Consider the following 13,188-nt stretch of genomic DNA (forward strand, 5'->3'; position numbering starts at 1 on the left):
TGTTCGTGAATTTACATACCGGTATCGCAGTCATCAGATCCACCACACCCTGTCGCTGCTTTATGGCTCATTTCAGACATATGACAGTCTAAATATACAGTATACACTGTATGTACAGTGTTGTTCTTTGTTGAAAATTAGAACAATGGACACTATAGTTGCTGGGTGGAGTAAAGTTTAGGAGTCTTTCATACTGCTTGTTACACCATCATGCTCTCAGGGTTATGAATCACCCCAATATTTAAAGTTTATTATCATTTAAACAAATGAAAATGTAACTTCTGATTCTAACGCACCACTGCAGACTTCTGGGCTGGACATTTCTTTTCTCTAATCGGTTTTGTCTCTCTATCGCCTCAGGGCTTTATGCGCCCGGTTTAGCCGGTTATGTGGGATTTCAGCAGAACAGGAATATCAAGGGAGAACTTGCCCAGGCCTCGGTGTTTGTGTTGCTCAAGGGGATAACCGCCCCAACCGGTTTTCTGGGGTGGAGAGATGAGAGAGGGGAGGGTGTGGGGCGTTCTCCCTCACCTCATTCTCCTCTTTCTCTTCATTATCGTGCTTCCTCTCCCTCTCCGTCTCTGTATCACTCGGCCCATCTCTGAAGTCTCAGCGGCGAACACAGTGCACTGGCAGTGAGCGTCTGGATCAGTCTGTGTGAGGTGAGTTACCATTGATTAAGCTCTGAGTTATTAACCCTAGGGCCGGAGTAGATTGGCTGACAGGTGGGTAGAGTGAGTGCAGGTATGTGTGGCTGGGAGTTAGGGCAAGGCCTGAGCTGACATACAAGAAACAATCATGGCCCTTCGCTGTCATGTTAGTGCATATGATTGTGTGTGTGTGTGTGTGTGTGGTGTGTGTGTGTGTGTGTATGGATGGCTTTGTGTAGGGAATTTGGGGTCTGGTATCATACTTGCCCAATATTATTATAATAATATATTATTATATAGTTATACAGTGTATTCAGGGCTATATTTACTATATATATGTATATATATATATATATATATATACAACAAATCTATATAAACATAAAGCTACTTGTCAATAATAACACATATGGAGGCCTTTAATGAAACAAACATAATACACAAAAACAACACACGTTTACATATTCTCGAGGTTTACTTTGATGACGTTAGAGAGAAGAAGTGTATTTACAAGCTTGTGTATGTGTGTGTGTGTGTGTGTGTGTGTGTGTGCGTGTGTGTAGGGTGGAGCTGAAGCACACCAGACTAGTTTTAATATTAAAATGCGTCATTAATCATTATTTAATCCTTTCAAAATATACATGTTTCCTGTGTCTGTCACAGCTAAACGAATGACAAGAACGTATACTCAGCATCACTCTCCACTGATGGTCAATCCAGCTTTGAGAACAGCTTCCTATTTAAGGGCCCTGGCTGCTCCATTTTATTCAGAACAGCATCAGGTGATATTGTGTGATGGCAGTGAATTAGGTCTGAACACCAAAACTTCCTCTTATGCACTCAAGTTTCAAACAACAAGTCTGTCTCTATTTGTGAAGGGCTTACATTAGAGCTGCAGCAGTGAGGTATGCTGCCAGTGTGTTATCTGCACAGCCTGTATGTCTCTATAGGTGTGTGGTATCCAGGACAACATATTTGCACATAATGCGATAATACCATGTAGTAGCATCACACTACAGGCATAGAGTTAATAATTAATATTTTGGCTGTAGTGAAAAAGTTTAAGGACGAGTATTGTAAATTGGAAATAAAATGTAACTAGACAGAAATAAGTGTGTGTGTGTGTGTGTGTGTGTGTGTGTGAATAATTATCTGGAGATAGCAGAGCAACCACATAAAGGCAGACAGGTCTTTTCTTGCTCTGCTGAAGTGATCTGAACAGCCACTTGTCTGACATATCCTGACATGTCGAGAGAGCCCGATCCACACTGATCAAAATGCTTAATAGCATTCAATGCATGTATTTGTGCTTGTAAGTGATTTTGTGTGTGTGTGTGTGTGTGTGTGTGTGTGTGTGTGTGTGTGTGTGTAGAGTAGAAGTGATACACATTAAACACATCAGTTCGCAGGGCAACAAAGTCACATGTTTACACCGACTCTCAATCAACAAATAATCTTATTGTGTCCCTTTGCAGTAAACACTGTTTTAAATTGACACCATGTGATGCACAAGTATGTGCACACATGCACAAACTGTAAAAGCTGTTGCTTCATGCGCTTGAAACACAGTCTGTAAACTTAACTCTCACACCTGGCAGGACCAGTCTAGCTAGTTTTAATCGTCCTCAATATAACAACGAAATTTGCTCCCACGTTTGAGTAGAAGGGGCGGCTTATGAAATGCTGTGCCAGCAAAGTTTGCTCTCTGATGCACAACAGACCTCGGGCTATAACGCCTCTGAACTTAACAACTTACTGATTTGCTATGTTTTCATTTCCATCGTAGTTTGAAGTTTTATTATTTTGTAAAAGTGCTGGATTTAAGGTGTTAAGTGCAGTCACGTCTACCTCATCTAAAAGTAAAACTCAGTTTACAAGCATTTGGTACAATTTAATTCTGTCCATCAAGAATTTTACATCTTCCTGTATCTCTCTTTTCTTCTACAGCCAGACTCAAGGTCAAAGGTGACCACTACAGCAATGGAGTGCTTCAACGACCTGCTCCTTAAACTGCGGGAGCTCCACGAGCGAGAGGTGGATGGTACGTGGAAATTATTAAAACAGCAGCCATTGGTAGCAGCGACACAGGATGTAGTGCGGCTTTAATATAAGTATCTAAGAGAATTTGCAGAAATTAGTTCACTTTTCACACTTCCACCCAACCAGTTATTTGTGGTTGTGTGTTTTTGACTTCCAGGTTGGCAGGTGAAAGTCCAAGAGCTGTCCAACAAGAAAGGCTGGTGAGTGGATGCTTCACCGCTCTAGATGATTTATCTAGATGTTTAGACAACACTGACAAGATATTCAAGTTTAGCCGTACACATGTTCAGCCACTGTGAGAGCTCTGCTCAGGCCTGAAGTCTTTGTGGACGAGGCTGGTGCTGACGTCATGATTAGCAAGTAAGGAAGCTCGTGTTGCAACAAGTCATTCAGTCTGGTACTTAGTCAGAAATCTTTGTTTTGTTTCTCTGTAGAACAAGTAAAAAAAAACAACTAATGAATGGGCAAAGGAAGAAGATCATTTTAGATTCTTGATACAACTGGAGATTAATTCAATGATTAGCTTATTAAGAAAAACAATCTACATCCACATGTGCAAATTGTGGCTAGGTAATATATACATGTTGTGTATGTTATACCTGTCAGTAATCCCACATTACATTATGTTTTCAGCTTCAGCACAACTGTGCTAATTATTTACTACTGATTACAGACACACCATAGTTTTTTGTACTGATGTTAATATTTAAATGTTTTTAAACAATACATTAAAAGAGCATTGTAACTGTAATATTCACCTCAATCTATGAACACATTTCTATTTTTGTTTGTAAAAACAACTGAAGGTGAAGGTGTTGTGGGGCTCGTAATGTCAGTGGTAACTTTACTCCAGTAAGTAGTTAAGTAATTTTGAGGTACCTGAAGTTCACTTGACTACACCAAATTTATGACAGCTGCGCTCTCAGTTAGATGGGACTTTCATGTTAATGTTTCCAAACAAAACATAAATAATCAGTAATAAAATATGAGAAGAGTAATATGCAGCAGCCTTGAAAAGGAAATAGAAGATCATGCAGCCTTATTGAAATCCAGTTGTGTCTGATTCTTCACTGCCTGAAATGAATGTTCCAGAGAAGTTGTATTATTCTGTAGAAATATTGATATACTATCTGATTGGGATTATTTCTTCACTTCGTGTGTGTGTGTGTGTGTGTGTGTGTGTGTGCATGTGTGTGCCTGTGTGTTTGCATGATGCATACAAACAGCGATATAAAGCGGATGGAGGAACTATTCACCAGAAACCAGCAGATGAAAGAACAGCACAGATTACTCACCGACAACATCAAAACACTGGAAAACAGGTACTCATGCTACGTTCTGCTTTAGTCTTGCATTACAGAGTGTGTGCATGTGTGAATGTCTGCCATCTTATCATTTTCCCATACCAAGTCACTGTAGCCCATCTGCCCTGAAGAAGTAGCTGCTCAGAGAGCGTATTATAACCTCTTATTTAGTAAATGCAACAATGATTGAAGCTCTTGGCAAGACTGGTGGGTAAACAGCTGCTAATGCTGACAATTATCAAAGGGGATAAAACCTAATGAAAGAGTAGCATAAGTAGAGAAGAGTCATAAAGTCAGCAAACTGATTGAATAATATTGGTTTTACATATTTACCTGAAGTTTTCCACTGTAAGCTTCAGACCAAGTAAGACTGTAGCAGCGAAACCCTTTAGTTTATTGCAGCAATCCAGGTCCTTAAGAGTGTTTTCTAATCAGTATAGTTGTTAGTAGTGTTCGTGACGTTGTGTGGATTTCTGCTGCCTGTGCAGGCTGAGAGCGGGACTGTGTGACAGATGTACAGTGACCCAGGAGGTGGCTACAAGAAGACAGCACGAGTTTGAAGCCTCACAGATACAGAGCCTCCAGCACATCTCTATACTGGGTATTCTCTTCATGTCTCTCTAATCAGCAATCCAACCATCCATCCATTCATCATCCGCCACTTGTCTCTTGTGTCATATTTCCTGTCAGTTTTGCATCTCTACTAAAAAACTCACATTTTTTAATCAATTTTCTTATCCCTTCTCTGTCTTCTGAGATTTGGTGTTTGCTTCTCGCAACTTTCTTTCAACCTCCTGTCTATGAGTTCCCTCTCCACCAAAGGCAACTTTGCTGTGAAGTGCACTGATCCTGATTTGTGGTCTGTGTTGTAGCGGGAGAGATGAACAACCTGAAGAAGGAGAACAAAAGACTTAGAGATGAAATCAGGAATTTAAGAACAGCACTTGAGTGAGTAAAAGGTGTTTGAGGCTTTAAACAACCTTTTTTTCTAATTTTTTCTCAATATTTTTGTTATTATTCAACATATTTCTCATTGTAGCATTCAATGCAACAAATGTGTGACCACTATATATTTGCGTGTGTGTGTGTGTGTGTGTGTGTGTGTGTGTGTGTGTGTGTGTGTGTGTGTGTGTGTATGGTGTGGCAGAAGTCACAGCGACCACTCCTCAAACAGCAGCAGCGTCACAGAGGTCAAACAACCAAACAGCTCGCCTGACCTTTCACCCTGCTCTGTCCCTGTGGCCCTCATCGCCGAGGCAACCAGCAGGGCCAGCAACCAGCCATCAGATAGTGACACTGCAGTGAAAACCGAGAGAGACCAAAGAAGAGAGGGTGAGTCCGAAGAAGAGCTGGGTGGAGGAAAACCTTTTGCTTGTTTGTTTGTTGATTGTCATGAGCTTGTGCTCATGGAAGTTCATGTTTTCTGCTTCTGATCAAACAGAAACTAAACACAGACAGTTGAGAGGGATGAACAGGAGCCACTTTGTAAGTTTCCAAATCAGTTCACCCTCATAAACATTTCGGTAGTCTTACATTTTGTAAAATGTTCTTATTTGCTTTCTTGTTGAGAGTTAGATAAGAAGATCAACACCACTCATATCTGTCTGTTAAATATGGAGGTGTAGCTGAGAGGGTTAGCTTAGCTTAGCATTAAAAGTGGGGGAAAAGGGCGAAAACAGCTAGCCTGGTTTTGTCCTCATTTGCACACTAGCACCTGTAGAGCTCATTTATTAACATGTTACGTCTCAGTTTTGTTTATTCTTTAAGAAAAACAATTAAAATTCCATCCGACAGATGTTTGTTAACTGTTTTACATGTTTCTGCTCTTTATGCTGAGCTAAGCTAACTCTCTCCCGTCTGTAGCTTCATATTTAGCTTCCACCGCTCTCGGAAAAAACATGTTTTTTTCCCCCAAGATGTCAAACTATTACTTATGTATAGTAATTTATGTTATTTTATTCTCCATTCTCTCAGGAGCCGTACAAGTCTGTACCACTGTCGACTCTCACATTACCATCCTGGAAGACAGAACACAGTGTAACCCGAGAGAGGAGGTGAGACAAACCAACATAGGACATGCTGTTGTGTCAGTGTATGAGAGTATATAAATGATAATTGCAAATTGTTCATATTAAAGACGACAAACAAAGTCATAACTCTTGGTGTTGTCACGAACTTAGATGTAAATTTTGTAAATTACAACATCAGCATCACTATAAGAATAAATCCAAATTAAAGGACCTATGTCTCAGCTGGACATAGAAAAATTGGCTTTATCTTAAGACCAACAGATACTACCATTGGTTTATAAACCACTGATGGTGTAGAGCCAAGATACATATATGATCTGCTACTATGTTCTGAAGCATCCAAACCTTTCAGATTGTCTGGGATGGGTTCACTTAGTCATTAGTGTGTGTAAACTAAACATGGAGATGTATCATTCAGTTTCTACACACCATGTGTCTAGATGTCACTATGGTCTAATGACCTGTATGGAGATTTTGACCTCTCCCTCTCTGACCTCTGTTTCTCCTAACTTAGAAGTCAGAGTATTGAACGACTGGACCAACGATCCTCCATCCCCCCTCAAGCGCTCCTTCCTAAGAATTCTTCCTCCTCAACCAGTGGAGAAGTCAACTCCAACAGACACGTGCTCCACACTCCCGTTCCCTGCCGTCCTCAACCAATCAAGAGCAGCCCTGTTACTCTCCCCTGGCCATTATCCGAATCCTCTGACTGGGTTTCTGTGGCTGCTGCAGGCACCAGCCAGCTGATGCAACCTTCTTCCAAACTGAATGTGCCACGCTTTCCCAACCTCATCCCAATTAGCCAGCATACCAATTCTAGAAAGCAGGTTTTCGGGTCTCCCTGGTCCAAACAAAGCAGTCCTCAGCCCCCGGTAAAAGATCCAACTGTAGTGTTCAGGTTGAGGAGTCTGTCAGAGCATGTAGAGAGTCAAATAACCCCCCCGGACAAAAAAGAAATTCAGCCAACTAAAGCGGAAATGGTCTCTGGAGAAGAGCTTAAGGAGATCTACGAGGGGCCTCTGGACCTATCGGATCGAGGAAAGTCCAAATCCAACCAAACACCAAGAGATGATTCACCCTCAGCCGTACAAGTTGGAGAGATAGTACAGAAGAGCCCTGACAAAGATGTGAAGACAAATACATATGCACAAGTACCAGTATCATCACCTTCACATGTCGCACAGCCCTCATCTTCATCTTCCTCTACACCACCGATCGACCAACAAGAGGAGGAGCCTACCGGGGATCATAACCACAAGGTACTTTTAAGTTTTCTGACGATTACATTAAAAGCCAAACACATGGGGGTGACAATCAGGATTTACAGTGTGATGTCTCATCGCAGCAGGTAACCAAAGATCAGGAGCAGAAAGAGGAGGTGAATGGAAAGACGGACCAAAGCAGCGAAAAGAAGGTGCCTGTCCTCACTATATCATTACGACCAGGTAAAGAACTTTGATTTATATGTACCTGTGTGTGTGTGTGTGTGTGTGTGTGTGTGTGTGTGTGTGTGTGTGTGTGTGTGTGTGTGTGTGTGTGTGTGAGAGAGAGAGAGCGTAGAAGTGATACACATTGTTCACAGGGAAACAAAGTCACATGTTTGCACCGACTCTCAAATTATCTTATTGTGTCACTTTGTAGTAAAACCTGTTTTAAATTGACACCATGTGATGCACCATATATCCATATATTCACTGTGCACAGATAAATACTACTTAGCTGTGCTGTGTTTCTGTAACAGTAGTAGTCCTGGAGACTCTGAATTCTGCTCTGCAAAAGCAAGAAGCCTTATCATTGAATGGCAAGGTAAGGTCAGATACAGAGGAGACTGTGTTAGCTTGTATTTCCTCATTCATTTTCACCATTTTTAAAGCAAAGGTTCTTCTCTATTGTGAGCTCTTATGTTTCCTCTGCCCCGTCACAGTCGTCTTCACCAGCAGACGAGCGAGAGAGCAGCTCAGAAGAGCAGGGCGAAGACGGGAGTGCGTCAGGCCAAGAAAGCATTCAGGGCAGAAAGAGGAAGAGGACATCTGTGGAGACAGAAAGCAACAGGGACTCAGACACAGACAGTAAGCATCTGTTTACATTCCTTGTCTTTGGGGTGTCCTCCTTCTCTTCTCCCTTTCTTTCTCTCCCTCTTGTGTGCGGTTTACAAATCAAATCACATTTTTAAAGCTTTGCAGATTAAGATTTTCTTCTGGTTCTGCTTTGTTCAAAGGTAACATAATCCATCTACCAGCATTATTTCACACCTTATATCTTGTTTGTTAAGGTTGTACAAAAACCAAAGTGTAAAAAAAAATCAAGTTTTGGTTTTGCAGGGAGCAATGTGCTGAAGTATTCTTCCAGGGAGTCAGTACTCCTGCCCATAAAACTTTACAGGTGCTAGTATGTGTACGACTTCCTTCTTGGCACTGTTGCTCCCTCACCAAAAGAAGCTGTTTGGAACAATTTCCTTCTCTTCCTCACAGACATCCAGCACGAAAGGAAAATCAAGATCATGGTCAGAACTGAGGAGAAGAGCCCGAGCTAAAGAGGATGATGGTACAATGACCTGGTGATCTCACTTAGACCTCCATTAACTGATGTTTTTGGCCACTAGGGGGCAGTACAACAAGCTGAAAAACAGAAACACTACACTTATATATCAGCTTATAAAGCTGATGCAGCTAACAAATTAGCAAACAGTGGAAAATGTACACATCCAGTGGATATGGAGCAACTTTAGCATTAATTGGGAGTTGTGTTTCTGGCCACCTGATGAATGTTGGTCCAATAATGACTCTTGCCCCTTTAGCTCTTGGTCTCCACCAACTGCAGAGGGACATATTCAGCTCTTTAGCTAAAAAATGCTCCACTGTGTTTAGCAGCTGGTCGCTATCATTGACTGTCTAGTGTACAGTGGTTAAAACAGTGAAGTTGCAGGCCATAAAATCAAAACAGTGACTAAGAGGATGCTAAACATCTCCTTAGAGCTCAGGGGGATGATGATAATTCTCTGTCTGTCCACCATATGGAGAGTACATGTAGTCATTTGATCTACTGTTGATACTATAATTTTGAGTGTAGCAGCTTTTGTATAAAAATATAGATTAAAGCAGCTTTAAACTTTCCTCTTGGCATTTTGAAACATCTGGATTTTTCGCTGCCTTCGGCCCGGTGCACTCTGTAACAGCGTCCAGCTTCCTTTTGTGAGCCTAAACAGGAGGAGGTAAATAAAAAAGATGAAGGATGGGAAAAAGAGATTATATCTATAAACAAGTTAAAACATGGCTGAGACAATAAGTATTTGTAGGTTGGCAGTCATTTTTTTCCCCCATTAGATTCTCATTAATTCCTTCACTTAACACAGCGCCCTCTATCTGATGCCATGAGGAGATCTTATACTACTTCATTATTGTAATCACAATTAAGCAGTTTTAACAACAAATACACACAATGGAGACTCCCAATGATGGCTTTGTTTACCTGCAGAGATCTAATAATGTCTCAGCCCTTTAAGGCCGTCGTTGCTAAAACTTACATCATGTCAGAGTTTGCAGTTACTGGTATAAGCCTAAATCCTGCTAAGAAAAATTTGAATACATTCGTGATACAAATACAAATTCTGTTTCCATGGAGTCACTAAATCTAAAACAATAACAATAACCAGAATGATCTATAGAGCAAGCTGTGGATGTGCATTATCATTCTGTTTAGCAGCTTTCGGCTGATTGGTGAAGAAGAACTGAGGCACAGTCGGCCTGAAAAAGTCACACATTGTGCAACACACACAACACCCATTTTGACAACACACAACTCGAGCGGCCACCCTGAATATGGCAGACTGAAGACCAGTGTAGTAACTGAACATTGAGTTGTACTAACTGAAAATATAAACAGTCAGATTCAAATGACAGCGTGAATCATGTCTCCTCTCAGCTGTGCACTGTTCAGCACAGCTACAGCAACACAGCCATCACTAATGTCATCGCTCCGCAGGAAACAGCACCATCATCATCATGGTTCCCCCTTTCTAAAGAAATGAAAAGTGTCAAAGCCAGTAATGATCTTGCATTTGTCTTAGAGCCTAAAACCTTCGTTTTCCTCTCCCATACTCTTCACACACCATTCACATGCTATTCTGGTATTTATAGTTATTTCACTTTCCTGGCATTGCTGTCACTGCATAGCTATTTTTGCTACAGAGCACCCCCCCACCTCCACCACCACCCTTCCCCTCAGCCTGTCTCTAAGTGACCCACAAGGAAAAAAAAAAGAAGAGAAAAACATGTTCCTCTTCCCCTTTTCATTTTCAGAATGCACATATTTTGCAAGTATTAACTTTCCGCTCACAGCTGCGACGGCTTGTGCTAAGCCGAGTGAATAGAGGAGATAAAGATAGAGTGACAGAGTCGGTTAAATGACCTAAACTCTTGTGGTACAGCACTGTGAGGTCAACGTGTCCACTCTGTGTAATAATCTTTTTTTTTTTTAATGGAGATGCCCTAATCAACAGGCAGCATCAGCCAATATTTACTATAAATTGATGTTATTTTCCTTCTCGTGTGTGCACTTTTTAACTATCCTGTGTGTGACAGCCCCAACGCATGCAGTCCATAATGCAGTTATATTGATCTGTACTGTTTCTATCATGTCTCTCTTATGCCATTAGAGTCCATTAAGTACAGTACTTGGTCAATGGTCAGTGGACTAAATAGCCTTCCCCTGCCATTCGCATCTCACATTAATTATTATGCGATTGACTGAGATACTTTAAGTGTACTGTTTATGCTTTTACACTTTGCTAATCTATCAAGCTAAATACTGTTGTGTTGTTGTGTCTTAACAGATGTATTGTTTTCTAGAATGATGTAATTTAGAAACTGTTACTTTGTATGAATGCACTACTCCCGATGCTGAAATAAATTTCCGTTCTTGAACGTTACTTCTGTTACTGTATGTGTTTCAGCTTTTATATTTTGTACCATAACTAATTTACCACACACCCCTGATGTGTGTTCTGGGAAACTGAAGTAACATCATGTCTGACCTTTTTTTTTTTTCTGCAAAGGACATTATGCAAAACACTTGTGGCGTGATGATGGAGGATGTAGAAACCAGTGGAAACGATCAAAAGTTTGACATGTAGTAGTGTGAGGTGACATGGAACAGTTCTTTAGGTAACACTACAGTCGCGACGAAGCGTAAAAGAAATGTTTGCTATACAACAGAGCATCTAATCAACCCTGCTGAAGATGTTGTCTGATCTGTCGTTGCTGCTGTGTTATCGTTTCTAAACCCACAGGAAGTGAAAGATGGAAATTTAAACTATTTCAGTGTTTTTTCTTCCTTTTCCTCTTTTACATTAGTTCTTATTTTAATGTCAATCTAGACAGTTTGTACCTGTGCATACTTAAAATAGAGATAGTTTTAAAATAAGTTCTACCAATATGCTGACAGTCACATTTTAATAATAGTAATACACTTTATTTGTGTAGCACCTTTCATACAAGGAATGCAGCGCAAAGTGCTTTACGATAAAGAAATGATATGCACCAAATGTATCACATGAAAAGACATGAAAAATGTAATAAATAAATTGTCATGGTTTGCCTTAAGGACTCTTTGTGTTTGGACTTTTGTATTATGTTGGGACTTTTTAAATTAGATTGGTCACGGTCATTTCCTGTTTTATTTTGAAATAGCTGTCTCTCATTGTTTTTTACTTCCTCTCTTCCTCGTCCTATTTCCCTCCAGTTTGATTGTGTGCCCCGCCCTAATGTGTTCACCTGTGTTCAATTGCCTTTGCTTAACTTGTGACTATAGTCTCTGTTCATCTTGTTTTCCCCCGGTTGTACTCCAGTGTTCCCGTTCGGTGTTCTCTAATGTTTTCTTTCATTCTTGGATTGTCTGGTTTTTAGTTCCTTGCTGGTGTATTTTGGGTTCTTGGTTTTCGTAAGTTTCTGTTTTCCTTTCACTTAACAAATCATCGATTTCACCTACTCTTGGATGGTCTGCATTTGGCTCCCTTATAACTACAAAAAAACTAAAAACAAGAGACACACAAGGAGAGCTACTTCAAAATAAAACAGGAAATGACCATGACCAAACTAATTTAAAAAGTCCAAACATAATACAAAGGTCCAAACTCAAAGAGTCCTTAAGGCAAACCATGACGTACATAGAGGAAATAAGTTCTGAGCAGTGCATAAGTGTGGAGCAAAGAGGCAAAGAGCCCTAAACTTTTCAGAGCTCGATACAGGCTAAGATAAGTTTTAAGTTATGTTTTAAAAATATTTAGTCAGCTGGCTTCTCCGATATCTAGAGGTAGTGTGTTCCACAGTTTTAGGTCGTAATGTTTGCACTGTAATATTAATTCTGCTATTCAGCAACATCACAACAGCCGAGGCAAGTGTCCCGCTGTGTTTTGTTCTGCTGAAGAAACTGTCAACCTACTGTATATGTACAATATATAGCTCCTTTAAGAATCACCATCTGTCAGTCACCACCAAATAAAGTCACTACGCAAATTGAAGCAAGACGGAGGAGGGGCAAAGTCACTGTTTTAAAAGTCACAAGTAATTCTCTCTCTCTCAAGTCAGGCTGAGTCCCAAGTCAGAACAGGTAAGTCCCTATTCAACAACAAGTCCCAAATCAAGATGGGTTTAAGTACAGAGTGAAGTCTAAGTCGCCAAACTTACAGAAACAATTCAAGGTTAAAGGTAATCTTTATTATTAGTTTTTGAGTCTATTGGTCTTGGATCCAGATCTCACTGAACTGGGGATGACTACGGTCATCCAGGACTGACTGAGCTTTAGTTTATGGCTCCGGCTCCGTACCATACCAAGAGTTCCTCAAGATTAGTCGCGTGTGCGGGAGTGACCCAAACCAGCAGATAAACGAAAAGGCTAAAACAGTGGTGTTAAATTCAAAGTCTTCAGATTCGTGACTTGGGTCTAAATCATGTGAGCAAACAACTGCTAATAACCACTGTATCTTCTATAAGTCTGAAAAATAAAAATAAACACAGAAACAGAAACAGAAAACCTTAAGTACCTCACACTCTAAAAATGAATCACACAAAGAGGAAATATAGCAGAAATAAGAAACCAAGACGTTATATAGAATTGTATAAAATAGTAACAAAATGGAGGAAATGGAAAAAAAGAAAAGCCAGAATA

The 13,188-nt window shown here is 40.4% G+C and overlaps 1 protein-coding gene across 6 annotated transcripts; it reads left to right on the top strand.

Annotated features, from left to right (window-relative positions):
• Nucleotides 1-561: 561 nt before the first annotated feature.
• Nucleotides 562-11,556, top strand: rbbp8l (retinoblastoma binding protein 8-like). Of its 6 annotated transcripts, none has more exons than XM_056384028.1 (15): nt 562-662; nt 2,598-2,691; nt 2,848-2,890; nt 3,917-4,012; nt 4,483-4,595; nt 4,867-4,942; nt 5,142-5,326; nt 5,436-5,479; nt 5,969-6,048; nt 6,539-7,283; nt 7,370-7,469; nt 7,766-7,830; nt 7,949-8,093; nt 8,346-8,406; nt 8,496-11,556. In XM_056384028.1, the coding sequence occupies exons 2-15, from the start codon at nt 2,631-2,633 to the stop codon at nt 8,536-8,538; spliced, it is 1,857 nt and encodes a 618-aa protein (XP_056240003.1). In that variant the 5' UTR covers nt 562-662; nt 2,598-2,630; the 3' UTR covers nt 8,539-11,556. The 6 variants fall into 6 exon arrangements, with proteins under 6 accessions (XP_056240003.1, XP_056240004.1, XP_056240006.1 ...); XM_056384029.1 differs by having other exon boundaries at nt 7,769-7,830; XM_056384031.1 differs by lacking the exon at nt 8,346-8,406.
• The last annotated feature ends 1,632 nt before the right edge of the window (nt 11,557-13,188 follow it).

The sequence above is a fragment of the Seriola aureovittata genome, chromosome 9, assembly GCF_021018895.1.
Source record: "Seriola aureovittata isolate HTS-2021-v1 ecotype China chromosome 9, ASM2101889v1, whole genome shotgun sequence".
In the NCBI taxonomy this organism is placed as follows: Eukaryota; Metazoa; Chordata; class Actinopteri; order Carangiformes; family Carangidae; genus Seriola; species Seriola aureovittata.